The following is a 27,716-nucleotide window of genomic DNA, read 5'->3' as shown; positions in this document are numbered from 1 at the left end:
AACCAGTCAACTCGAGTTCTTGATTACTGATGAGCAATTACGTTTTAACCAATTTGACCCAAAAGTGGTTTACCTTTACTTGAGAATTTTGAGAAGAAAAAAAGTCCTCCACTTACTGCAAAATACTTGAAACTCGCATCGCTGCTTGTTTCGAGCAGACACTATCGTCACCGTTGCAACTTTATATCAGCACTACCCGTTGACAGTGGCGTTTGGTACCATGGCAACTATCAACAAATGTTATCGGGTAAATTATTCTAATTGGAGGAGGAGGCTAAATAAAATGACATAAAAAAGATTTTATGGTTTGGATAGATTATTCCTATCTCATTGTGTCATTAATAAGTATAGAATATGGTATACTAGATCATTTTTACGCAACAAAAAAACTGTTCTTTTTGGTCTTCGACGGGCGCTGTAGTGACGTCATCTGGGTAATGACTGTCACCTGACTAAAAAAATTCGCATCGCGTGCTTGCAGTTGTTACTTAGCCAAATACACTAATATACCTAATGGTAGAATTGCTTCTTAATACGTTTTATTTGAATATTTTAAGCGTTTACGTCTGCTGCCTTTGGGGAAATGGAAAGTGGCGCCGTCTGTTAAACATAAGTGGCTGTCGCTCGACTAATTTTAAAGGTGAGTCAATTAGCTACACAAACAAAAGCATTTAAATTTCGAACTTCAGGACAGGCAGCCCTTTGAATTACATTTGTTTTTGTCCATTGTTCTTTTGCAGTTCTTCTGGATCAAACAATCTGAGCAAACATGCCTCAGTCTGCAGCTGTCATCAGTGGGCTACAGAGGATGGTTCTATACGAGACGAGAGCCGTAAGTCGATCATAAATGTCATAATTTATCACTTCAAATCCGCTAATACATAGGTGTCAAACTCAGGTCCTGGAAGGGCCACTGCCCTGCATGTTTTCCAAGTCTCCCTGTTGCAACACACCTGATTCAAATGATCAGATCATCAGCAAGCTCTGCGGAAGCCTGACATTGAACCTGTTCATTTGAATCAGGTGTGTTGCAACAGGGAGACTTGGAAAACATGCAGGACAGCGGCCCTCCAGGACCTGAGTTTGACACCTATGCACTAATATCACAAAACTCGCAAATGTAAAAAATGACTTGTTTATCTTAACTAAGACATGATTAACTAACGAATGAATCGGCCCCACAATGGGAAAATTTGCAAATATTACCTTATTTTCTCCAGTTTTGAGTCATTGACATGAAATAAATGAAGCTGTGCAAACTTTGAGAAGAACAAAAGATAACCTCTTTGAGAACGTAAATACGTACTGAAACCGGGGATAGTTGGAGGGCAACTGCAGGATTGGTCGTGGACGTTAGATGGCAGCAAAGGCTTGTGTGGGAGATTTTGCTCATAAGATAAGAAAACCTTTATTAGTCTCGCAATGGAGAAATTCCCGATTCACAGCAGCAAAGTTATGAAAGGAAGAAGTCGAACAACAAAATATAGGAGCTGGTGAAAAGGCAGCCACTCACACGGCGCCATTTTGAAGTCAAAATAACAAAAATAACACAACACAACACATTTTGGGTAAAATTAAGACTTATTTTCAGTTCTTGTACTTCCCTGGAAAAATTGTCGAGTCGTGTGTTTGTTGAGTCCAGTATTATTTTTAAAAATTAAGATTAAGAAAACCTTTATTAGTCTCACAATGGAGAAATTCCTAATTCACAGCAGCAAAGTTATCAAAGGAAGAAGTAGAACAACAAAATGTTGAATGTCTAATTCAACTAACTTCAGTTTTTATCCTCAGTGGAAGTAAACTAGTCTTTTTAGTTTTCATTGTGAATGTCCGCTTTACAGATGCCACGGTCTGCTGATCAAGCCGTGTGTGTTGCTTTTCCTAAAGGCAGGAAGACAGTTTTACCCAACTGCCAGCTGTCGATTCATGATGACTGTGGCCTTCATTTATACCTGTGCAGTTTCATGATAATTTTGCATCCAGCAATCCTTCACAAATAGGTTGCTTAACATCACAGTCTGGTTTGAAGCCTTTGAACAATCCAAGGTCGGAATGGGTCTAGCTTTATCACTCTCTGGAGCATCTGCTGAATGGAGCTTTTGTCAATTTCAAGGTTCCAATGCAGTCCTCCAGATAGACTCTCACTGATTTTACGCAAACACCTGCTTTAAAAGTTTTTCGTGCCATGTGACATGACTAAACGCAATATCTCCCCCACCACCCCCCACCCCTTTGCAGAGGTATTTTTTGGTGGGGAGCAATCAGGCTCAGACCAAAAACAGAGTGCTGAAGATTGACCGCACAGAACCCAAGGATTTGGTCATCATTGATGATAAGGTGAGCGAGCATTAGTGCAGTGCTAATGATATAATAGTGGAGTTGCCTGGGTTGTTTATTGTCAAATTGTCCCCTCCTCTTTAATGCATTTGTGACAGTTGAGGCTGGCGAATTGTGAGCCCACCACAGCCATTTATGAGCTGCTGGGAATGAATTTGTTCATAACAATGCAGGGTCGTTATTATGATGATTATGTTGATGATGATTGTTATTATGAAGCATCTTCCAGTAAGTATCCATCGTCACATGCTACCATTATTATTGTCTGTATAGTAGCATAATGTAATTGACAAACAGTTCGTTGATGCTTTAGAACATCAGGCACTGTCAAGTGACCACACCACCCAGATGCGCCAGTCTGCACTCTACCTGTCAAATCAAACTTTTTTTTTTTCCCCCCGTTGCCACATACATTTATTCCAACGTGGTGTTTTTGCCTTGCAGCACGTATACAACCAGCAAGAGGTGCGCGAGTTGCTCAGTCGTCTGGACTTGGGAAACCGCACAAAGATTGCCCAAAAAGGTCCGTCAGGCCTGTCGAGAGCCGTGTCAGCCGATGGCATCGTGGGTACGTGCGCTCCATACACTCTCTGGTCACGCTCTTGCGCAACAACGGCATCAACAACCATTGTGGGCGACACAGATGGTAACATGTGCTTTATACCACAAAGGTCTAGTTTTCCAGCTGCAGGTGCTGGCCTGCTTTTGCAAATGACTCGCAGGAAGTGGGAAAGCACAATAAAAGACCCACCTGGCAGTTGAATGTGATTCATTTCAATCAAGCACTCTCTATTTTTCAGGTTTCACATAATCACCATCTGCTTTTTTTTTTGTGTTTATTGCCCACGATTTTGAAGGAAAGAACACAATATATTATTATTTTTGTCTGTGTTGCGCAGTTTCAAATTGGGCTAAAGCTGTTCACTCATTGTACCACTTTTTTTTCCCCAGACCGATACCAGTAAGAGCATTCACTTTTTTGAGTACTCACCGATACTGAGAACCGATACCCTCTAGTACTTTTGATGCTTACAGTTTCATTCAACATCAAGTTTTTCCCCCCCCATAAAATTTCTTTCTGACACAGAAGGTGAGTTGCCAATCTGTCAAACTATCGCAGTATGGCACCAACTACTCCTGAGGAGGAGTTACTCGATTTTTATATTTATTTTTTGCCTTAAGTATCAGCAGCCTCCAGGAGTACCTGTTATAAGTAAAAATCTGGTATTGGCCTGATACAAAAATATGTATTTTTTTTAAAACTTTTTTTTTGTGTGGGTGGTGTCTTGTGAGATATTTACGTTAAATTTATCCCTTGGTTCGAAAGATATGAAACACTGCTCTAGAGATTTTTTTTCCCCCCAAGGTTTGGAAATCAGATCACTAGCACATTTTATATGTCAGGCCCCAATCGGGAGTGACTTGAGTGACATCTCATCAACCATTCCAATCGCTCTAGAAATGTCACTTTCGATACTGGCGGTGTGACTAGCTGCGTGAATGTCGTAGCCATGTTGTGTGAGCACTTTTTCATCGTGACCTACATTTCGTGAACGTACGCGTTTGTGTCCGCCACAAGCTGATAGTTTCCATACAAGCCGAATTTGTTTTTGTGATAATTGTGCCCATCCGGGACAATTCTTGCGTTCATGTTTCTATGAAATGCTATTTCCTTGAAATTTAATGGGAAGAAGAGTGCATTTTTTTTATTAGGGCGAACATCTGCTCAATTTCAGACAATGTTTCAGAATCTCAACTGAATTTAGTCATACCCAATCTAAAAAAAAAAAAGTCAAATATTTTTTCATCAATATTCTTTGAATGTCAACTGAACCCATTCAGCGTGACGTGTTTTCCACAAGTTCATGGCAACAGAAACACTCTGTTTCTCTCGTATTTATCTTGCATTTATTTTTACTTCTATTAACCGTTTTAATATTTCCGGAACTATGATGAAACCCTTCCCGCATGGGAGGCCAAATGTCTTTAAGGACAACCAGAGCAGTTCCGTTGCAATCGATTCGGTGCCCTGAGAAATTTCCCAAACTCAATTATAGCTTTGAAACAAGAACATCTCACAACACAACACCAAACAAAAAAAAGTCACAAAAGGTATATACCGAATCTCAATTTCTTCATGAATGTACTCACTGTGAATTGTTGGCTTATTAAATTGAAATATGAAACTCTCATTCTCTGGTATGAATGGCAACAGGTGAAAACAGCAAGTTAATTATACCTGCATCGAGTGGAAGTGCATAAATTTGTTCTGCATGCCGCTACATATTGCTGGCATTGATAGATGAACATAGATCCATGATTTGGAGTCAATAAATCATTTTCATGAAATAGGCTGATTTCAGCACAGTTGCTGCTGTCGACGGCAGAGACGAAATGAGTTCAGCTTCTTGTCATGCCGTATATTGTTCATGCACTTGTGTCCTTTGTGACCCGTCCCGCCGACACACAGACAGACTCTTTGACATTTGCTCAAATACATGATGATGTTCGCGCCCCCGACTGTCTGTGCCCCGGTGGCTTTCTGTGTCTCAAGCTGCTCTTTGACAACAAGTCAGTGGGTCGCACAGTGTATCCTGATCTCTTCCCCCCCCCCCCCCCCCTGGTTTGGGCTGCCACACTTGTTATTTATACCCATTTTTTTATCAGTCCAATTGCCAAAGTGTCAATTTTGTGCAACCGTTCTGTTTGGTGTTCTTTGACAGGCTTTGTACGCTTCCTGGAGGGCTACTACATCGTGTTGATCACCAAACGCAGAAAAATGGCAGACATCGGAGGCCACTCCATTTATAAAATTGAGGACAGCACCATGATCTACATTCCTAATGACTCGGTCCGGGTGGCGCACCCCGACGAAGCCAGGTACGACCATGTGGCTTGGTCTTAAGGACCAATTTGACTTCATGTGTGTAGTTTGTACCTGATGGAGCTCTTTCAACTCTTCCCCAGATATGTCCGAATCTTTCAAAACATGGACTTATCCAGTAACTTTTACTTCAGGTTAGTAAGTATTTGTTTAGGGTTTTTCTTTTTCAGCGTGTCACATTGACCCACAAACATTTCTGGTGGACCACAGAAACAAACAGGATAATTAAATAGCATTTATAGCTTAATGTCTTGTCCACTTTGATGGGATTTCATTTTTAAAATGTTCATATTTATTTTAACTACCCCACAGCTACAGCTATGACCTGAGCCACTCGCTGCAGCACAATCTGACGCTGCTGCAGAGGCCTTACGAGCTGTGGACCTCAGCATCCTCCAACGTCGAGGACGAAGCAAACAAGCGCAACAAACAGGAGAGCTTTGACATATTTGAAGACGAAGGGTTGCCCACTCAAGGTAAATAGGATCTGGAATCCCCCTACGCCTCTCTGTTTGTGTTTTGTTTCCATCCATCTGTGTTCCTCTCCTCCGCCACAGTGGTTTACGGCGTGCGCGCTGAACCGTACTACAAGTACGTGTGGAACGGGAACTTGCTGGAGTGTGTCAAAGACATTGTGCATCCCGACTGGCTCTTGTATATAATCCATGGCTTTTGTGGCCAGTCCAGTATCCTTTCAGCTTTGTGGTGTCCGCCAAATCCAGTAGAAAATATCGTTTGCTATGTGAGGAACCCACTTAGTTGGGCACATTACTGCCACCTACAGGACTGGGGTGGTACAGTATCACAGAGGAGGTTGTAACTTGTCAATATCTGTTTGTTTGGGGTACAAGCTATCTATCTAGCATTCTAGCTAGGCTCATACCCAGATGTGAGCTCAGCTCCTACATAGGTAGTGAGCTAGCCTGCTAGCTAGATAGCTAGCTAACTCAATCTTACTATTGAATGCTATATGTCTCCTTTCTATATCTAATTTCCATAAGTGGCTGACACCTGTCAGCCGGGTTCCAATTTTGACTCCTTCACCCGTCCAATCGCAGAGCTTTTAATTTACGGCCGCCCGGTGCACATCACCCTCATCGCCAGGCGCTCCAGCAAATTTGCCGGCACCCGCTTCCTGAAAAGAGGAGCCAACTGCGAGGTAGAAACCAGTTGCGGGGGCAACCAAGGAAAATTAGGCACACAAGGCGCAGGTCCAACAGCTTGATTGGAATGACTCATGTTGTTGATGGTGGGGGGATTTATTTGATCTGTGGGCTCTTCCTCGACTATGCATGAGTGTGTCAGCACGTGGGAGGAGGGAGCAACTGCTTTTATGTTGCTTCTTTTCAATTGCAAACACATTATGTTGCTTATTAGTAATTTAATTGTAGTTCATCAACGTCCTTGAAATCTTAGCAATGATCCAACTGTCGTTTATTTATTTATTTTTGCCAAATTTTTCACTTTGAAAGGGTTAACCTGGGTAAAAAATAAAAAATACTCTCACGTGATGTTGACCTGGGCAGCGGCAGTGGAATTATTAATCCTGTTTAGTGCTTCTTCCTGAGGCTTTTCCCTCACAATGTGTGGCCTTTTTGAGGTAGTGGGGCTTGTTCACTTGGAATCTTCTATTTTCACCCTGCACCTTTTACAGGGCTTATCAGTGATGTTGATCATGATCCCGTTCGTGTCATGTGACATGTTTGAGTCCACTTTCTCTTTCATTTGAACATGGAAACTTAAGCTACGGTCCAAGCAGTATGCCAGTTCGGGTCATTGAAGATGCAACATTTCAGTCCACGGTGTAAGCAGCCGATCGCCCAAAGCCAGCCGAGGACAAGTGTGAATGAAAACGAATGAATGAAAAAGATGTCACAGTCTAACAATGAAGATTTGGCGGCCGACTGTGTGCTCTTTGTGTGTCGTGCTTACGCAGGGGGACGTGGCAAATGAGGTGGAGACGGAGCAGATTGCCCACGACGCCTCCGTGATGTCGTTCTCAGTGGGAAGTTATTCCTCATACGTGCAAACGCGAGGTTCAGTCCCGCTCTATTGGTCCCAGGACATTTCCACCATGATGCCCAAGCCCCCGATACGATGTAAGCCTTTTATCTCTTTGCTTTTTGTTTCAAGGCTGAATATTGACAATCGAAACTCGACAAAGCATTAGGTACGCTATTGGATCTCATGAGACATACAGAATGTTTGGCAGTGTGATTTTAGTTTGCTATGGGGTTCAACAATCAGGATTATTGAATGCCGTGGTCTGCTCGGGATGTTACATGTTGGTACGGACACCAAAACACTGAGCACTCAAGTCGGGTCACTGGGTCAGCAGCGATATCGAGTCGGAACTTCTCCACCTCACCCACCAGCTAGGGCTCCTTTTCTGCAAGAGAGGTGACATTGCATGTCCCTCAAGCTAGCTTCTATAGCTGTTGATCGGACCGCCCAGGTCCCCACCTTTGTCCGCTGCCCAGCTCACTTCACACCCGACCACTTTGGCCCCTGCCACAGGTGGTGAGCCCATGGGAAGGGGGACCCATGTTGCCTCTTAGGGGTGAACCCGGTTGGGCCCCATGGGTGTAGGCCCGGAGCCTATGCCAGCTGTCTTTGGGCAGTAAGGGGGGACACCCACAACCGGTTGCCAGCCAACCGCAGGGCACACATAGACGAACAACCATCCACGTTCACACTCACACGTAAGGACAACGTAGAGTTTTCCATTGACCTGCCATGCATGATTTTGGAATGTGGGAGGAAACCGGAATACCCGGAGAAAACCCACGCAGGCACGGGGAGGACATGCAAACACCACGCAGGGAGGCCAGAGTCGGAATCGAACTCTGCACCGCTGCACTGTGAGGCCAAAGTCCTAAGCAGTCGACCAACGGGCTGCCCCGGGGGAGCAATCAAGTACCAAATGATTTTTATATTACATTCGGTCAAGGGTTCATATATAAGCCATAGTCAACATTTGCCAGATTGGTGTGGATGTGCAACAAATTCTTTTTTCATGTCCTTTTGTGTCTTTTGACCAACGAATGTGAAAAACATTTTTATCAACACACCAGGGAAGTAATGCAGTGGCATCTGGTCAGCAAACAAACGCAGATGGAAAATATATTAAAGCAAGAGAATAGCCTTTGCCAAGGACCTTTTTCCTCAACGGCAAGCCTCTTGGCAGGACATCCTCATCTTGTATCCATTGTGACACAAAAGCAGGGTCGCAGTCATCCTTAGGGGACTTTTCGCCTCTCCTGAAAAAAGACTTTCTTGGGACAAAGCGCCAAATTAACACGCCCCCCCCCCAAAAGAAAATCTCTTACAATTTGGATATTGAATGTGAACTTTTTTGGTGGGGCGGCGGGGTGAAAAGTGCGCCTCTCAAGTCCTTTTGTGAATAAAGTTGGAGGTTTATATAATCTCACAATACTGCTCTTTATATCTCAAGATAAGAAAACCTTTATTAGTCTCGCAATGGAGAAATTCCCAATTCACAGCAGCAAAGTTATGAAAGGAAGAAGTAGAACAACAAAATATAGGAGCTGCTGGAAAGGCAGCCACTCTCGCGGCGCCATTTTGAAGTCAAAATAACACAACACAACACATAGGACACAGACAGTCGTGCAATCTTCACCAATTTTCTGCATACACTTTGTTGTTTGAAGCAGTTATAGATGAAAGAGGAGAGGATCAAAGTGTCCTTTCACCAGTGGGTCAGAGACGTCATGCTGAAAATGTGCACACGTCGGCTACAAGCTAAGTTTTGAAGATGAAACGTCACTTGGGTCCACAGGCTCGCAAACATCCGCGAGCGTCACAACAAAATATCCATCCGGAGAAAGAATTGCGTCAATGTTAATTTGGCTCTCAACTGCTTTTGTTGCCTTTTTAATCTCCCGTTATCATTTCCCAGTTGCGCACCGGTTGGCGCGGCGCTCCGTTGAGCAGCCATGACAAAGGGCAGACAGACGATCCAATCGTCTTCAATAAATGGGGAATATGATTTGGGTCAAATGATATGAAATGGCGGCCATTTGCATCATCTGGGTCAATGATGTTTGTAACGGACGTGGCCATCTGATACGGTGTGAGCCACGCCGTTCCTCTCGCCAACAACTTCCGGGACACTGTGTTGCATAAGGAAGGTTATTTATAACTTGTGATGACTTGCTCCCAGCCGTGGGGGTGGCAAAGTTAATTGAAAATACACCTCGGGCGTGTAATTTAAAAAAATGATGGTTAGGTTTCACTTAATGACACATCAAGAGAATAACTGAGAAGCTGAGATGTGAAATGACGACACCCCAAACGTCGCTGTTTTGGAACCAAATTGGTGGGGAGTCATTGCAAAATTGGCATTTCGTCAACGTTTGATCACGTTTGCAGGCTTTGTTTGGACTCAGATGTTGAAATATCAAATAAAATAATGATCATAATAATACCCAACACATATGGTTTATGAAATTGTCGGTTTGTGAACAGTGTTATCAGGCCAAATCCTCTTGGCCCCTCTTCCCTCCACTGTGCAGGAAATAAGAACGTTGCTGAACATGAGCACCATTTTTGCCCATCATTTTTGGTGTCAGGGGCTCAATTTTTCAAGCCCGACTGAGTATCTAAAGATGAATTTAGCGTCACAGGTTTAAAAGAAGAGCTAGTCTTTATTTTTCTCTCTTGATTCTCTCTGGCAGTGGACCAGGCAGACCCATATGCGCATGTCGCCGGCCTTCATTTCGACCAGATGCTGCAGCGATTTGGATCGCCAATCATCATCCTTAACCTGGTCAAGGTAGGCTAATAAGCACATATTGCAAAAAAAAACCCCAGATGGGACAGCGCTGCCAGCTCTGCTGTTTGAATCCCCGTTTCCAAAGCTGACATTTTGATTTGTCTGAATTCCGTGAGGATAAAAGTTTACAGCAGTGAATATCATCCTGGTGTGAACAAAACAACGCATTTACACGTTTTAGACTTGTTGGGAATCACTTTCAAGTTTTACGTTTTCAAAAGCTTTCAAATACAAGAATTGAGTGCAAGTTTTGCCCCCCACAGGCATACAATGATGCACCCAGGCTCAAGGATACAATGGATGTAAAATGCCTACACACCCCTGTTCAAATGCCGTATCTTTATTATCTTAAAAAAATGAGGGCAACATCCATCCATCCATTTCCGATCTGCTTTATCCTCACAAGGGTCGCGCTCACACTCACATCTAGGGACAATTCTGACTGTTCAATCAGCCTGCCGGAGGACCCGGAGAAAACCCATGCAGGCCCGGGGAGAACATGCAAACTCCACACAGAAAGGCCGAAGCCGGGATCGAACCCACGACCTCTGCACCGTGAGGTCGACACGCTAACCGCTGGCCCACCAGGCCGCCCCCCAGGGCAACATAAACACCATTAACGTGAGCCGTAACTCGTACACCCAGTTGGTTGAACGTTTTCGAGAGGGGATGTAAAAATAACCTGAGATGATGTTTTTGCGCAAGTGTGCACACCCGCTTATAACGGTGGCTGTGACCGTGCTCGCATTTAACCAATTCCATTCAAACTGTAAAAAAAATGTTGTTTTTTTTCAAAAAGTGAAACCAGAGGAATATGTCATAGATTCAAAGAAATATTTCAATATTTTATTTTTGTGATTATAACTTGCCATTATTTTTGTTTGAGTTGTTGAATGATGAAAACTAAATCCTGTTTGTAATCAGTGCATTAGACATTGTTTACAATAAATGATATTATTTAATATTGGCACAATATTGGTGGACAGGTTGTTTGAACTTTTGACTGTCAGGTGTGAGTCTGGGGGTTTGAATCCAGCTTTTGGCCTTTCCGTGTGGAATTTGCCCCCACAGGCTTGTGTGGATTTTGTGGGCACCGTCTAATTCAGATGTGCGCAAACTACGGCCCGCGGGCCGAATCCGGCCCGTTGGTCTTTTTAATCCGGCCCGCCGAAGGTTGGTCCACAATTAAGGTTCGATGTGAATGATTGCATTCATTTCAATTGGACTTGTAATGACAGGCATTTCACCGCCAGGTGGCGCATTGACTTGAAGTTGCAGAACACGGGGGGGCGGGGCAATCTTTTCGACCACCTAGTACCTCTGTATTTTGTATGTATTCTGTATTCTACTTCTACTGGTCTGATCACAACCCATCTGCAGTGATGCACAGGCTAAAATAGGTCATCAACAACACTTTTGTCATTTAAAAAAAGTATATTAATACCGTACTTTCATGCTTTTGTTCTGTTGATGTTTGATATGGACTGTCAACAAATGCATTTTTTTTAATGTACCATAGCTCGTGCTGACCTGGCCCTTCTGTCAAATTTTAAAAGTCAATGCGGCCCCCGAGCCAAAAAGTTTGCCCACCCCTGGTCTAAATTCAAGAGACAAATTACGAAATTAATGCAATGGCGTGACTCCTTACAATGTTAGAGCTTAAGAAACGGATTACTTTTCCCCACCTTTTTCTCGAATGTCTTTAAACTTGGTCGAGCACGATGAACCTCTCGTTAAAAATCTACCAATACTCGGAACAACGGAAAGCGCCAGGTGACTCGGCGAAGAGCTCATCGGGAGAGCTGCAAATTTCGCTCCAGTTGTTAAGTTCTCCATTTAGAATAGATTGAAATGAAACATACCATTTCTCTGCACCTAATGCAAAAAAATCCCATCTGAAATTGGCTCAGAAAATGCACCACGGGCTTTCTTTGTCACATTGGCCTCACGCGGCAATCTCTCATTTGTATTGCACTGCATTGCCTCGCACAATGGGGAGTGCACGCATCTCTGCCGCACACTCTCTCCGGCTTGGGTTTCAGGCTCACGTTGTTTCTGGCGAGGGGAACCGTGAGCGCGCGCAGGGGGAACCAATCACTGGCCTTTGAGATCCACACACGCTGCGGCCATGTGATCCTTTTTTTTTTTTTTTTTTTTTTTTGGCAACTCTGCACATTAATAGTAGTGGACCCTGTACTTGTAAACAACGCCGCGGCGCCTTACACCCAACAGACAGATGGACAGATTAGACAGATGAAATAATAGGCAATCATCGGTAAATGGATGACGGCTCATCCTATGTGGCTGCCTCATTTCCAAGATGGTCCTGTGGTGGCTTCCGAGGAATCCCTTTTACTTTACCAGCTGATTTAATGAGCAGTTAATGATGGATTTTATTTCGTCCCTTCTCTCCAACGTGTTTGACATCAGCACAAAACGACAAGTGGCTTGCTCCGTGATATGGCTTTCAAATGAAATTTTACCAAAAAAAAAAAAAATCCTCTTGCTTGTAGGAAATGACATTGTGACATCATTCCATTTATTTCTCCTGATACCAAACAAGTTTTCCCTTTTTTTTTTTTTGTTCCTCACATTACATTACAATGTGCCAACATCCACAGAAAAAAAAATTGTTGCAGATGTGAAATGATTCTTCAGTCCTAAATTTTCAGTCCCAATACTTTTGCTCTGTACGACTCGTCGCCATTGCGTGCCAATTTGGACCGCGGCAAATGTGCACGTGTGCTTTAACAAGTACATGTGCACCTTTAATTGCCTCTCATTTGCTTCTTGATTTTTTATTTTTTTGTAATTCCTTTTCTCCATCTTTGTCTGCGTGCACACGCGCGCGCGTGCCAGACTGCATAACCCGTGCACGGGTGTTATTTAACAGTTGCTGCGATGATGTCGCGAGGGGGGGGGGTGGGGGGAATTAGATCTGTTCAATGATTCAGTCAAGCCTGTGATCACGCCGTATGATCGCTGGGACAAGTGCACTCAACGAGGCGGACGAGGAGAACAGAACATGTAAAGACAGTCTAATGGAGCGTGTCATAAATGACACATGATTGGCATACACTCTGTGCGGGAATAAGATGTGCAGGTGAGGTCTTACCATGGCGGCCGTTGCATGTGTTATGGCCCTTGATGAGTACATGCTATGATGTACTATAATTAGTCATACACAAACAACTGACCATGGTGTATCGCAAAGTTTCAGAAACTTTTTTTTTTTTCACTATTCGCATTTCCATGAAAAAAAACAAAACAAAAGGATTTGAATCTTTATCAAATGTTTTGTCATTGCCGACATAAACTCACGGACCGCCAGCTGTTTTTTTTTCTCGTGAGTTCCCCATATTGACGGCCTGGTTTAGAGCATTTTGACTGATTTCTGGGACAATATAAGCCACAAACCTGGCAAAAAAAAAAGTAGAGACGCTCTTCTTTCACCAGAAAAGGTTTGTTTTTATCCTCTTTCTGTTCTTTGGTAAGCAGCACGAGAACCCTCGTTGGTTCCTGAGCAAAAAGCGGAGAAAGCAAGTTTTGGTGACAAAAAACATCAAGAACAATAATATTCACATTTTGAGTGAGTTGATTTGGGGGAATAAATAAAATAAAAATTCTTGCACTTAATGTTGGGTTCTTGTTCCGCAGTTTTGTGCCTTCCTTAAATGTTGATTTCTATGCAAGAGAGCCTTTTGCACTGAAAAAAAATATATATATATACGTAATGTGGAGATTTTGTTGTTTGCTAGCTTTGGTTTTTAAATTCCAGCGTCTGTCAAAATATAAAAATGGGCAAAAAAAAAGGACACAGCCCTCTTCCGACTGTAAAATATTAATATTCATCCTACACAATTCATTTTACATCAAATACCCATCTTATTCCTGCACTCCACATGTGTAATCCTCTGGTCGCGTCTCCACGTAGAGCCGATGTGATGTCCAAACACGTCACAGTGAGCATGCATCCTCCTTTCTCTTTTCCAGCTTCATCTACTCGTATCCTCAAGGGACCGTTTTAACGCTACACGACTTCTATAGGAGCTTAACGTTCTGGAGTCCACGAAGGCTTCGAGTCATACATGGAGCACATGGTGACGTGTGTGTCTTTTCTTGTGTGGCAGAAACGAGAAAAAAGGAAACACGAGAAGATTTTGAGCGAGGAGCTCTACCCCGCTGTCATCAACCTCAACCAGTTCTTGCCGCAGCAGCACGGCATTGAGTACATCGCGTGGGACATGGCGCGCTACACCAAGAGGTTGCAAGCAGCACCATCACACTCGTTTGAATTTTGCAAATTTCTTCGATTGTTTGGTTTACTTAACTTTCACTTTAATTTATTTTTATAAATTTTTTTTAACATTTTATTATATTGATCATTATTACTGTTTAATGTTGTTTGTTTTGTTGTTATTTTGTTATGTCGATTTTTTAAATTTGAAGTTTTATTTTTTCTAGTTATTTAAATGTTCATACTTATTACTTTTTCTATGCCTTTATTTTTATTCATGTAGTATTTTTTAATTTTCAATGTTTTCATTCATTTTTCTATTCTTTTTAGTTATTTTCATTTTGTGATGAACTTTGGTGTTAATTTAAATGTTATTTTTTAAAGTACAGTTTTTATTTAAAGTCGGATTGCTTTTTATTGTTGTTTTTCATTTTTGTCCTGTTTCTGAATTGTTTGGTTATTTTTAAATGTAAAGTTTTGGTCATTTCGTTTATTATTTTTTTAAATTTTGTATTAAATTATGTTATATTTCGTATTCAAAATTTTTATTTTTTTAATTTTCAATTGAGTCCAGAATAAGTGCCGTATGCAACAAGACCCATAAAACCCTTTTTAACATTTACGACCAAAATCATGTCGCAGCTCGATCGCTTGTTACTAGGCAGGTTTGGTTGAACTCACTTATAACTCGGCATACTCTGCTTTTGGATTGACCAAAACTGCGTTCCCCCCCCCCCCCCCCCCCCATAGTTCTTTCAAAGTTTAAACATTTCTCTGCATTAGGTATAAATGACATTTAAAATTTACCCAGGAAATTATTTTTCTATGACCAAAAAAAAAAATGGTTACACTATATATTACAATACTTTACATGTTTGCTTCATGATAAATATGTATCTTACATTTCATTTACAGAATATTTCCCTTTATTCCCCAGTAAGCTGTGCAACGTTCTGGACCGTCTGAGTATGATTGCCGAGAATGTGGTGAAGCGTACCGGGTTTTTCGTGAATAGATCAGATTTCTACTGTCACACTCTCCACCCTGATGAAAGGTAAGACTCTTGTTACTTTATTATATGGTTATATTATTCTGTTTTATTGTGTGGAAAAAAAACCCCTACAAACTTAGTCCATAGACTGCGCAAAATGTTTTTTTTTTGTTACTTTATTTTCAGAAGCGAGAGCAAAACTGCATCCAGCTTTCTCCCTCTCGCCTCTATATCCTAACATACTTCAAATCGTACATAAATCAGCACTTTTTTTTCCACCCCTCTCACCACTCTGAATACTTAATGTAAATTATGTCCCGCGGTGGTTGCGTCGCCGTCAATGTTCCCCGTAACGAGCTGAGTGCATTGCCGCCTGTGTAGCGTACGCGAGTCTCCGCCTTTGTCTGCACGTTAATCACTTGCGTTGGGTGTTACGTAAAAGCGCAAGCATTTATTAGCCATGTCCTTTGTCTGGTGCGTCCCCGTTTGACTTTATTTACCTCCTTTAAACACGCGCTTCCCGATTTATACCGATGGGGGCAAAGTATTTGCGCTCAAAGGCCACGTTTGATGTCAAGCAGATTCTTTTGAAATGGTTTTTACACATTTTTCTTTTAGCGAATTGGTCATGAATTAGATTGATTTCAAACATTCAGAAATGAATAAATCTGTTTGAATCAGCTTTTTTCAAACGTGTTCCCTATATTTAGCAGTAAAGCATGGGTTGATTTCACCCAAATCACCTATTTTGTATTAAAAAAAAAAGCTGTGAAAAGATATGTTTAATACAACAACAGTGACTTTGATGCGAAAAATTGTCATTGTTTTTTCCACAGATGGGGAGACTTGGGTGGAAGCATTTCTGTCAGTGGGCGAGTACAGGTCAGTCTGGTGCAATGTGTTTTTTCCGATATCATAACGTTCTCACAACATTTCAATAAATCAATCAATCAGACTTGATTTATATCGCACTTTTCATACAGACAAATGCAAGTCAAAGTGCTGTGCAATTGAAACATCAAAAATACAACCTAAAGAAAGGGCCCTCCCACTCCCACAAGGTTTAGCACCCTTTTTTTCCAACTATTGAGACTTTTTGACCCATCAGGGCCACTGTAGATGATGTTTTGTGTATTTTCATGAAATGCCTTAGCCTTTTTCTCACCTCTTTTCCTTTATGTGGATTTATCTGATCAATTTGAAAGCCAATATTCCAAAATCCCATTTTTCATGTGCCATCCATCCCAGACCGGTGTGCTCAGGACCAACTGTGTGGACTGTCTGGACCGAACCAACACCGCCCAGTTCATGGTGGGCAAGTGTGCACTTGCCTATCAACTCTACGCACTGGGAATGATTGACAAGCCCAAGCTCCAGTTTGACACTGACTGTGTGAGGTAATGCTCCTTCCGTCCAATCAGTATCTTATAACAAATAAATGGCCAGAACAGGTTTGTCAATATGTGTTTGGAAAGACCATGCTAATTCAGGCTTTTTCTGTGAATAAACCTTCGCAAATTAGAAGCAGAAAAATTATGCACAGCGGCCTTAATCACATAATCGATAACCCGATCCGCTCAAATTTCCCCTAACGTAGCACAAGTTTGTTTTGCTTCTTTTCACCAGTTGTCCTCAGACGTGAACCCTGAATAAACTGGGTTTAGGACATATTGAAGAACCGGCCTTTAAAATTGTAAATTCTAGCTAGCTATGCGGGCACTCTGAAAATGTTTCTTCCCTTTGGATAGTGTTCTGGTGTGGCCCCTTTAGAGCACCTTGTTTTTATCTATCTAGCTAGCTAGCTAGCTAGCTAGCTTCTGAAAAAAGCATAGGCGTCTCAAAAAATGACACCCTCCAATCGTATTTTTTATTTTTTGCTGTTGGCGATGTGTCCAACCTCTGAGTAAGCATAGGCCTCCCAAATAATGACACCCTCCCATCGTATTTTTGCTGTTGGCGATGCGTCCAACCTCTGCGTATGAATAGGCGTCCCAAATAATGACGCCCTCCCACCGTACTTCATAAATGGGATAAGGTTTTGATTTTGATCATGTGCTTTGCATTTTTTTCTCCTCACATAGCACTTTACGTTTCTTCCAAACAACTAACTCAATCTTTTTTCCCTTCTTTTTTTTTTTTGTCCGTCCGCACAAATAGTAGACAGAAATGAGCTTTTCAAACCAAAGACAGTGCCTCCTTTTGTGCTTTTCAGGTTGTTTGAGGAGCTGTACGAGGACCACGGCGACACGCTTTCGCTGCAGTACGGCGGCTCGCAGCTGGTGCACCGGGTCAAGACCTACCGAAAGATTGCGCCATGGACTCAGCACTCCAAGGACATCATGCAGACGCTATCGCGCTACTACAGCAACGCTTTCTCAGGTGTGTGTTCCGAGGAGAGACACAAGGCCGCTGGCACTCACATTGTAATGCAAATGAAGTCATCTATGAGCAAATTTCCACGAAAAAAACGTTATTTCCAGCCTTGCCGAGCCATGTCATAAAGAAAAGGCTTTTTAGATGCCTTTTAAAAGATATCCTTGCTCCTCAACACCCCCGCCCCTTAGAGACCATTACATTACATTATGTCGACTGAATGTCATGCATATTGTGAAGTTAAGTAACTCATCCGCACGTGACATTGATTTGACCTGGCGGCGCGAAGTGCAAATCCTGAAACTCATTTGAAAGGCTTCCTTTTCCATCATGAATGGCACTGTCATTTCTCAGATAGATTGTGTCTACGTAAATGCCTACAAGTGATTCAGTAGCGGTTCCTGAAAATCGTAGAAGCCAAGATGATGATGATGCGCTACTTGACACGCCGAGATCCCCCCTTTCTCTCTCTCGTCGTCAGCTCTATTTTAAAGCGCAAATGTCAAGGGCTAAAGGTTTGCGTTGTGCCCTTTTTTTAGCGGGGCGCTGTCATTTTTCAGACGTTTACTTGTGATTGCATTTTGATGGCTTATAGTATCAGGCTGAGCTTTGGCCACATTTGTTAGTCCCAGCCGTGGAAAATTCGACAGACTCCGGGACACTTTTTAGTGAGTGTCAAGGGAGTGCAAGCTAACATTTTCAGAATTTTTTATTTATTTTTTTTTAATCTAATTTTGGATTATATTTTTATGCTACAGATTTTTTTGCTCTCTGAAAAAAAATGAATCTAGGGAAGAAAAGGTTGGTAGTAATCAAATCAAACAGTTGGGAGAATGATTTGGTAATATTGCGAATAGAAATATTATGAGAGTAGCTCGTGAGGTGAGACAGGTTTTTTTTTTTATGGGGAGAAAAAAAATGTATTTCTGCGTAAATATACACCTGTAAATGCCCATACTTTTATATAAAATTATGTATTTAGTAATTTTACAGCTCATCTTGCAATATCATTCTTGAGTTCGTTCTTATTCTTGTAAAATCAAAATTTTCTCCGAAATATTCTTTATTCTCAAGTTAAGTCACAACAGTGTCTCTGATTCTGAATAGTATTATGAAGTTATGTTTTCGCTATTCACATAAATTGCCTCCGTTACAAATTTTTGTGCAATTTCAATTCTTAGAATATTCATTTTTGGTTGCGTAAAATTCAAACTTCTTTCTCGTGATATATTTTGTTATTCTCTTGATACAACTTTATTCTGAAGGTTTTAACTCCAGTAATATTTTTTAATTACCAGACTTACCTCATATTGCTCTTCATTCTTTTTTGGAATCTCATTTTATATACTTGATGGGGTTTTGTTTTTTTTTGTTTTTTTGCTGGACCGTGTCCCAAATGTGCTTTCCAGATGCGGATAGACAGGACGCCATCAACTTGTTTCTCCAAGTGTACCAGCCGGCAGAGAGCAGGCCACACCTGTGGGACCTGCCTACGGACTTCTACCTGCATCAGAAAATCACAATGGCCCTCCCCATGGACAGACGCAGGTACCCAAAACATAAAAAAATAAATAAATAAAATCAATTAGCACCGGTCATGTGTTTGCAAAGCCATCTATGTTTCTTTTATACTTGCACATATTTAATATTTGAATTATATATCATTTTTATGTAGGAAAAAGCGTAATATCACAAGAAAAATAATACAGTAAAAACTTGGTTTTGTTACAATCCAGTTTTGGTATGATTCTGTTTTTGCCCAAATTTTTGAGTGCCAAAGTTCTGTCCCAGCTTTTGTACATCAAAAAAGAAAAAAAAAAACATTCATCATACATCCTGGAATCATTGTGCGTTCATCTCAAATAGTTCTGTATAAAGGGTTCAAGAGAGGCCAAGGATTATTTTACAAAGCAAGCTTTTATTAAGAACTCGGCTGCTCGGCAGCACTTGTTGCCAAGCTTTTTTTTTTTTTTAATGCGAAAGTTGCTTCGGTTTTTGTGTGATTTTATCCTTCTGGAATAGAGCAGAGGTTCCACAAGAAAAAACTTTTTTGAAAAGATGAATGAATAGTCCAAGTAAAAAATACATTTTAAAGTTGGATTAAAAAAATGTTATTGACCATTTACTACTATTAAAAAAAAAAAAATCCTCGTCTCACCCCTCGGGTGGTGTCTGTCCCTCACTCAGCTCGAGTCCTCTACCAGAGGCCAGGAAGCTTGAGGGTTCTGCGCAGTATACAGTATATATATATATATATATATATATATATATATAGTAGTAAAGTAAATGGTAAAGTGTGTGTGTGCAAAATCAATTTTTTTTCTTTGTAAATATAAAAACTAGGACAAGTCCCAGTTCCATGATGACTTCTCTCTTTTACTTTGTGCGCTTAGTCAAGCTTGATCCAAAATGTTTTGTTTGCATGCAGTTATCTTTGTGCTGACACAAAAGTAGACCTAGTTTCCCGCTACTGGCTAATTCATTTGTCCACAATGGGCCGAGGTGGCTCAGCCTTTATTCCCAGAAATTAACTTGGTCGCATCTGAATTCATACACACACACACACACACAAAGGTCATCATCGTACTCAGTGAATTCACTCCAATTGGTCACACAAAATAAAATGAACGATGCACAAGGGAGTTGCGCGCGTTCCCTCCGTGTTCCAGCAAGGACCAGTTTTGTTATGTAGGTTACCGTCAGTGTCGCCCCAGAGTACGAGCCGCTTGACATTTCAGCATTTGTGTGTTTATTCTTTCTTTCGCAGCTACACGTTGTGGTGGTCAGAGGGAGTCTTGTCCTACCTGCCTATCGCCTTTGATGAAGGTAACAGCGATGTGTGCTTTGCAGGATAATTTTGCGCAAGTCAAGAAAATTCTGGGGGAGTCAAATTGGAAAATTTCGATGAATGAAAAAGTTGAATTGAAATGAATGAAAACGTTTTCACAAGAATTCAACTCACAAAATAGTGAAAATGAAGTTCTGATTTTTGAGGGAATAATTTGGAATGCTGCGTGAAAGGTCATAATTGTGCAAGAAATCCATTTGGTTGGCAGTGCCATGTGACGAAACCATGAAGAAGTTGTCAGTGAAGCGAGTGAACCGCTTCGAGGAGAGCATCGACATCTACACGGAGTTCTTCAGACCCTACGAGCTCACCTCCTTCGACGACACCTTCTGCAAAGCTATGACCAACTCGGCCCGGTGCGACGTCATCTGTTGCTGTCTGTGGCGCCGACGCTAACCGCTGCTATGCTAACCTGTCCCTCGTTACAGGGAGTTCATGCCCAAAACGGTGGGAGTGGATCCCAGCCCGTTCACCGTCCGCAAACCGGAGGAGACAGCCAAATCCGTGCTGGGGTGAGTCTCTGCATCCATACTTAGAATAGTGAAAGTACATTTTTGACACCACCCTCAAAAAGGTTGAGAGTTGCCTGTATATGCCACAGGTGGCAGCAAAACACAACTTTTGAACTCACTTCAACATAGTTGCTTGGTACCAAGATTCCACAATATTCAGAAACAGAAAATGTTATTGATCATATGGGCAATTCAATTGAAGATTGATCCGATACCTGACAAGATGGTGGCAAAGCGCAAGTTTTGTCGAAATGAAGCACCGCAGCTGAATGTCAACATAGTTCCTTGTCACCAAGCTGCCACAAGATGATGGCAAAGCATAACTTTGCTCAAAATGAAGCTCCTCAACTCACTTTTACCATAATACCTGTGCAATATACCTTGAAACACGTAACCAGCCCATAAAGAATAATGAAGGATAGGGGGGAAAAAACTCAACTCTCATGGGTGAACTTTTATAGGTGCCGAGTGGGTTTGCATCCAAAACTCACCCCAAAAAAATCTCGGTTTCCCGTTAGGCGTGATGGATGGATCTCTCTTCCTAATCTCTTTTGAATAACGGTGAGACAACCTGCTTTGAAAAATGACTCCCAAGTGTTGATCAACTATGAAACGTCAGCGGTTTTCAGTCTCGTGACCGGCTGATTAATTTGACTAACCGCTGCTGTGCAACTCTGTCGACGTTTTACAGATGAACCTGGGTTTTTGTTTTTTTCTGCACCTTAAGGGAACTTTAAAATACCCCCAAAACGTGATAAAATGCGTATATCTGGTTTCCTGTAGCAACAAGAGCAGCAAGGACGAGACACTGGTGCAGAGGAAGACGGCGGCCAGCGCGCCCCCTCCGCCCAGCGAGGAGGCCATTTCCAGCTCTTCGCAGGACGACTCCGAGGAAGACCGCGATGACGACGCCTCTGTCTCGCAGCGCTCCACCCCGGTCAAACTTTGGACTGATTCCGGAGAGTGCAGTCATGCACAAGAGGTGGGAGGTGCCCCTCACTCACAAACACACACACACACACACACAAAAAAAAAAAAACAGTTTCATGACTCACTAAAAGTTAACTTATTCACTCCCAAAGATGTTTTTAAACGTCTTTTCAGACTTCGTCTAGAATTGGCTGGTACTGAATGAGTAGAGATTGGCTTCTAACCTTTAGCACGGATGCTACTGCGAACACAACTTGCCAGGTGTCCTCCTTGGCCCAAAAATGTTATAAATAGCTAATTCCATGATCAAAAACAACTACAGCCTGACACAAAAGTGCAGTTAAGCATCTGTGCACATGTTGTGGGTCATGAATTCCTTTTACTTCCTTTTTGATTCTCAGAAGAAGCTTTTATGACCGGAGCAGTGTGCATTTCATGGCCCAGTGGACCACTACTACTCGTGCTTTGACATCCGCAGTTGACCCACATTGTCGGTAGTAGGTAAAGTGGAACCCACTGGGAAGTCCTCCAAGATGGTCCTTCCCGCAGTGTGCCGCTCACGTTTTTCGAAATGGCAGCCAAAGACTGAAATTGTCAACCTGTGGCTTCACTGTCGCCTCGTGCGTAGACGAGAAGGTGTCAAGTGTCGTCCACCGTGAGCTGAAGTGAAGGCTTTATTATTGTGTGGTCCTGCTCATAGAAAAGGAATGTTTTCCTTCAGATTTCCTTTTATGGGCTTTCCCATAGGAAAAATGAAACTTGCTGTTGAAATATTTAACCGTCAGATCAATACTGTGTTTGCCTTGTAATTACACATTTCATATTCCACTTCGGCACCAGCCATACATGAGCTCGTATGTCCGCTGTCGTGTGTTTTGAGGATTGCGTGTGCGTACGCGCATGTGTTCACAGCTGTAGTTCGCCGGACTCCTTCTGAGAACACTCTCCTCCGCTCGCAGCATCGATCAATACAAATATAGTAAAAATTGAAGGCATTACATTAAGCATTTTTCGCTGCCGTGGCAGGAAAATAGTCTGGAAGAATAATAGCGCGGGGTGACGGCTTGATCAGTGCTCTCGCTTTGGCGCTATTACATAACCAGACTTCTTGGTCCTGAGACATTTATGGAGGCGTTGTTCATAATCGGGGAGTCAAAAGGCTGCAGAGTTTTCAGACGGAACACACTTTGACCATTTGAGCGGATTTTTGGAAGAAAAAAAGAAAAAAAATTAAAGCTAATGCTGCTGCCATCATAAAACATTCTGAGTTGCATTTTTACATTCGGAACTATCATACAAGTTTGAAATAAGATGATTGCTTTGAGTAAACAAGGTCAGTGAGTGAATTTGTAAAATATACTGTATATACTGTATATATATATTTTTTTAAAAGGCAGTCGATTAATCGGTTTTACCGATTAATCAGTTATACCGATTAATCGGCTGCAATCTGCGAAACTGCGACCCTCCCTTCTCCCGCCCTGTTGTGTTGAAAGCAGTGTTGCCAGATGCATGATAGGATTGTGGGAGAACCCGTCCAGTATGACGTCTGCAAGTCCATCCAGCACGTTCCCTTTGTCAAGTCTGTCCCCCCTTTTTCAGGAGAGCCAGCAGCAGGCCTTCAGGGAGCCCTACGGACTCAATCTGGCCGAGTTCCCTGCTGAGCAAGACCTGCTCATCTATAACCGGTAGGTCGGACGCGGCCCCTCATTTCCGTTAACATCTTACAAGCCAAAAAAAGTATCACCTCGTATAGCCTATTATTTACCCTTTCATGCACCCCAGTAACCTGATAACATGATAAGCCGTCCACTGTAGTGACCACCGTCCCTCAAAGGGTGAAGTATACCAAATTGCCCCTTAGAGAATGCAGCAGCCGAGGCAAGAAGTGATGCCAAAGTGGCTGGCCAAGTATAGAATGGCTCGCTCACAAAATGAGCCAAATAAGTGGAAATGTAATTGGTTGTTTGATGTCACACCTAATGAGTAGGCTGACATTTACATCCAATTGCAAAGTACATTTTCCATATCAGGCGGCCAGGTGGAACAGTGGTTAGTGTGTCGACCTCACAGTGCAGAGGTCGTGGGTTCGATCCCAGCTCCAACCTCCTTGTGTGGAGTTTGCATGTTCTCCCTGGGCCTCTGTGGGTTTTCTCCGGGTACGCCGGTTTCCTCCCACATTCCCAAAACATGCATGGCAGGCCGATTGAACACTCAAAATTGTCCCTCAGTGTGAGTGTGAGCGTGGATGGTTGTTCGTCTTTGTGTGCCCTGTGATTGGCTGGCAACCGGTTCAGGGTGGCCCCAGCCTACTGCCTGAAGACAGCTGGGATAGGCTCCAGCACCCCGCACGACCCTTGTGAGGATAAAGCGAATTGGAAAATGGAAGGATGGATAGATTTTCCTTATATCGCCTCCAAAACATTTTTTTTCAAGGTTTCTTCTTGGCTACATTTTTTTCTTTGGAATGGCCTTTCCCCCCTCGCCCCTTCTATTATTTGTCATGAACAAAATAAATTGTGTTTGACTTGAGAATTTCTGCTGTTAGTTAGCAAGAACATAAGGTACTGTGAGTTCTCGGTAATAGGAAAAGGACGCCACAGGCTCCATTGCCAGGTGCGCCATTTGAGCCACTTCATAGAGAAAACTAACAATTATTTTCGCCGGCGGTTGTACGTGAGAAAAGAACACGCATGTTTTGGCCCTCGGCTCACTTGTGTTTCTTTGACTGTATCTGCCTGGCATGCTTTTTATGTGTCAAGTTGAAACCCAGGATGTTTTGTTCTGCCCCGTTTCCGAAAAATATTTCCTTTAATTCTCTTTCTTTTTTTGTAATGATTATTGTCATTGACAAACATGCCTGCGGGTTGCCGACAGCGGTGTTAATAACAAGCAGCTCCCGGGACATTGTCATCTCTACCCTGCCTCATCTCTACACTTCGCTTTTGTCCACTTGCGGTGTGTGTGTGTGTGTGTGTGTTTGCTTCACGAACGACACGGTGTGTTCCGCGGACATGATCTCGCTGATATTTGGGAATTCAGTTTGCAAAAAGAGGAGAGAAAAGTTGAAGTGTTTGGTGATGTGTCCATCCGCCACATGAAGTTTTTTTTTTTTTTTTTTTAATGGATAAAGTGCTGCCTCCCTGAGTGAAAATATTTTTATTGTTTTATTGCATTTATTGACATTCTGGCCAATTTCATTTGAGCTTTTCAACTCAACTCAGTTTTGTTTCTCAAGCGAATTAGACAAGCAGCAGAATCTTGAGGCCGAATAGAGTTATATGCTCCTCTTGAGCGTTCTACTTAAAAAGTGAGCAGGAGCATTTTGGGTTAATTGAGGGCTGGCTGACCCCCCCCAAATAAATTGCATTCCGGTCATCTAGCCGAGAAATGATCATTCTACCGTATGTCTTGTAATGCCTTCGCATGTGGGAAAGGAGCACCACCTCCAACAGGCCCCGCCCCTTTAAGGCACATCTTATCCACACTGCATTTTCATATAAATTTTCCGCCTCCAATGATTTTTTTTCATATTTTAATAAGCATATGACAAAGGTAAAACTATTTTTGCCAAGAAAAAAAAAGATATCTATGTATAATATTATTATATTATATTATATTATATAGGCTCTATCCAATTGATGATGCGTCTGGACAGCATCTCCTGCAGGCAATGGGACTTGTATTTCCCCAAAGTTTTTCTCGTGACAAATGCGACACCTATCCCGCACTGCACTGGCGCGTAATGAGAATTAAAGCGCATTCATTATGAAGTGTCGCGTTTGGACGGCTTCCAAGCACGTTAGCTCGGCTAATCAATACATTAATATTAAAAATCCCAAGCAGGAGCCAGAGGGGATCTCGCAATTTTTGTGTGCATGCGTTAGGAAGTCATCTGGAAGATCTGGCATGACACGTTTGGACATAAGAAATTTTCGTTTGTTTGATTATTATTATTTTTTTTTAATCGATTTGTGACTATGTTTTTACAGGTTTGCGCAGCTGGGCGAGAGTCATCAGCGGCGAGTGGCGAAGGGTGAGCACCTCCACCTGGCAAACATCATCTGCTTGTGAGTAAAACGTGAGCGGTGGGAAAACACAAAAACGGCCGGGTATTAATCCTGGCTCACGTGCGCCGTGTCTGGTCCATCTCCCTATGGTACTGAGCTATTATTTAAAAAAAAAAAAAAGAAAGAAAACACAATTCAAGCCGAGCAAGGTCGCTCATCGCTAAGTGCTGTCCAAGGGACGTCTGCGAGACATTTTATCTGCAAGTCTTCAGTCAACCACTTTTATTGTCCCTGCTGTTTGGCCTCGCGATTCACCCAGTGGCGCAAAGCTGCTCGTGTCCACCACCCCTCAAAAAACAAAACAAAAAAAAACGTGGCCTGTAACGTGCGAGCATTTTGCAGCCTTTGTCATTTTGTCACAGTGACAAAATGACCATTTTACATCACATCACATGGCACACGTTTACGTGTTCGCTTTGGTAATGCCGCAAAGGCCACAGCTTTGGAGTCGAAGAGGCTGGTTATGTTGATGATGTGAGAGGAGAAATGTCAACACGTTGTAAGTACATGGATTTATTGGAAATGAATCACAAATGAAATATTTGCAATCCATTTTATACATTTCATGAAATGCCTTTTTGATTTTATTTCATTTGCAGGGCGGTTCAGTATGGCGAAATGAATATGATTGAAATGAGAATCTTCCAACACACACATTTCACTTTCCTCCCCTCCTTTTTTTTTCTTTTTTACACCTCACCTACAAATGAACCTCCCATCTTTCTTTTTTTAGTCAAGATGTGTTTCCGTCCCTCTCCCAATCAATCTGTCTCTCCCCTGTGTCTCTCTGTGTGTGTGTGGGGGGGGGGGGGGGGGGGGTGTTATGCAACAGACTCTCTTATAGCACCCAAAACGTGTTGTCACTCGTGGAGCTCCCATCCGTCCATAGAGGACAAAGAAGCGTCTGAGGGCGGGGGGTCGGGGGCGTAATTTCGTCATAGATTGCACAGTTGAGCTCACAAGCGTTGTCTCCGATAGCGTCCCGGGTATTTTTGTTTCTCCAATGGTTCAAAATAGACTCAAGTTGAATTTAAAATGTTGCTTTAAAAAAACACAAAAAAACAATTCAACCAGATTTCATTTTAATGCAGCAAAATGAATGAAAAGTACCGTTGCTCTTTTTTTTGTTTGTTTACTCGGGAAAATTACAATCATAACAATAACCACAAAAATTAAAACAAAGTCAAACCTCAACTATTTTAAGGAAATGAAAGCTAAATATTACATATCTTCATTTTTAATTGATGAATATGTATGAACCTGACTGCAAGTCGAACCCTTAATTTTTTTGCCAGTGTTATTTCTGCTCCCATTTTGTGATGCCTTCTCTGCCATGTGTGTCTCCCCTGAAGAGAGCCAGTGTCCCGCTTCCCCAAGGACAGCGCGTACGCGGTGTCGCCGCCGCAAGTGGACGGTGGCAGCCAAGACATCTTCGAGAGCCACGTGATGGCGGCCCGGGGTCAAGTGAGGCCCCTGTGCCGTGAGGACATTTTGATGTATAGGGAGTACGTCAGGAACAGATACATGTGACGCACGCTCAGGGCAGCAAGATATTTATTTATTATTATTTTTTCATCCAATTCTTCCTATGAATGATGTTTCCGCTGTTGATGTTTTTTTTTTGTATTGTTTTTTAATTATTATGATTATTATTTTAAAACTCCCTGTCATATTTTTTAAGACAGAGCTGTCTTTTAAGGTGCTTTCATTTTAAATAAATGTAATAAAAAATACAAATG

At 42.2% G+C, this 27,716-nt stretch overlaps 1 protein-coding gene across 2 annotated transcripts; it reads left to right on the top strand.

The window, feature by feature from the left end:
- Positions 1 to 447: 447 nt before the first annotated feature.
- Positions 448 to 27,716, top strand: LOC147185803 (polyphosphoinositide phosphatase-like). 2 transcript variants are annotated; one of them, XM_086104358.1, is made up of 25 exons: positions 448 to 640; positions 741 to 832; positions 2,239 to 2,337; positions 2,782 to 2,905; positions 5,061 to 5,217; positions 5,305 to 5,355; positions 5,534 to 5,697; positions 5,779 to 5,907; positions 6,280 to 6,380; positions 7,158 to 7,320; positions 9,919 to 10,016; positions 14,147 to 14,280; positions 15,191 to 15,307; positions 16,081 to 16,126; positions 16,228 to 16,305; positions 16,493 to 16,641; positions 17,457 to 17,623; positions 19,027 to 19,165; positions 20,385 to 20,443; positions 20,674 to 20,821; positions 20,894 to 20,977; positions 21,761 to 21,959; positions 23,510 to 23,595; positions 25,900 to 25,977; positions 27,330 to 27,716. In XM_086104358.1, the coding sequence occupies exons 2-25, from the start codon at positions 770 to 772 to the stop codon at positions 27,505 to 27,507; spliced, it is 2,811 nt and encodes a 936-aa protein (XP_085960484.1). In that variant the 5' UTR covers positions 448 to 640; positions 741 to 769; the 3' UTR covers positions 27,508 to 27,716. The 2 variants fall into 2 exon arrangements, with proteins under 2 accessions (XP_085960484.1, XP_085960485.1); XM_086104359.1 differs by lacking the exon at positions 16,228 to 16,305 and having other exon boundaries at positions 27,330 to 27,713.

The sequence above is a fragment of the Hippocampus guttulatus genome, chromosome 23 (genome assembly GCF_054856545.1).
Source record: "Hippocampus guttulatus isolate MCC_2025c chromosome 23, RoL_Hgut_1.0, whole genome shotgun sequence".
NCBI classification, from domain to species: domain Eukaryota; kingdom Metazoa; phylum Chordata; class Actinopteri; order Syngnathiformes; family Syngnathidae; genus Hippocampus; species Hippocampus guttulatus.
The sequence above is the reverse complement of the archived record's forward strand: the minus strand, read 5'-3'. Positions and strand labels throughout refer to the sequence as shown.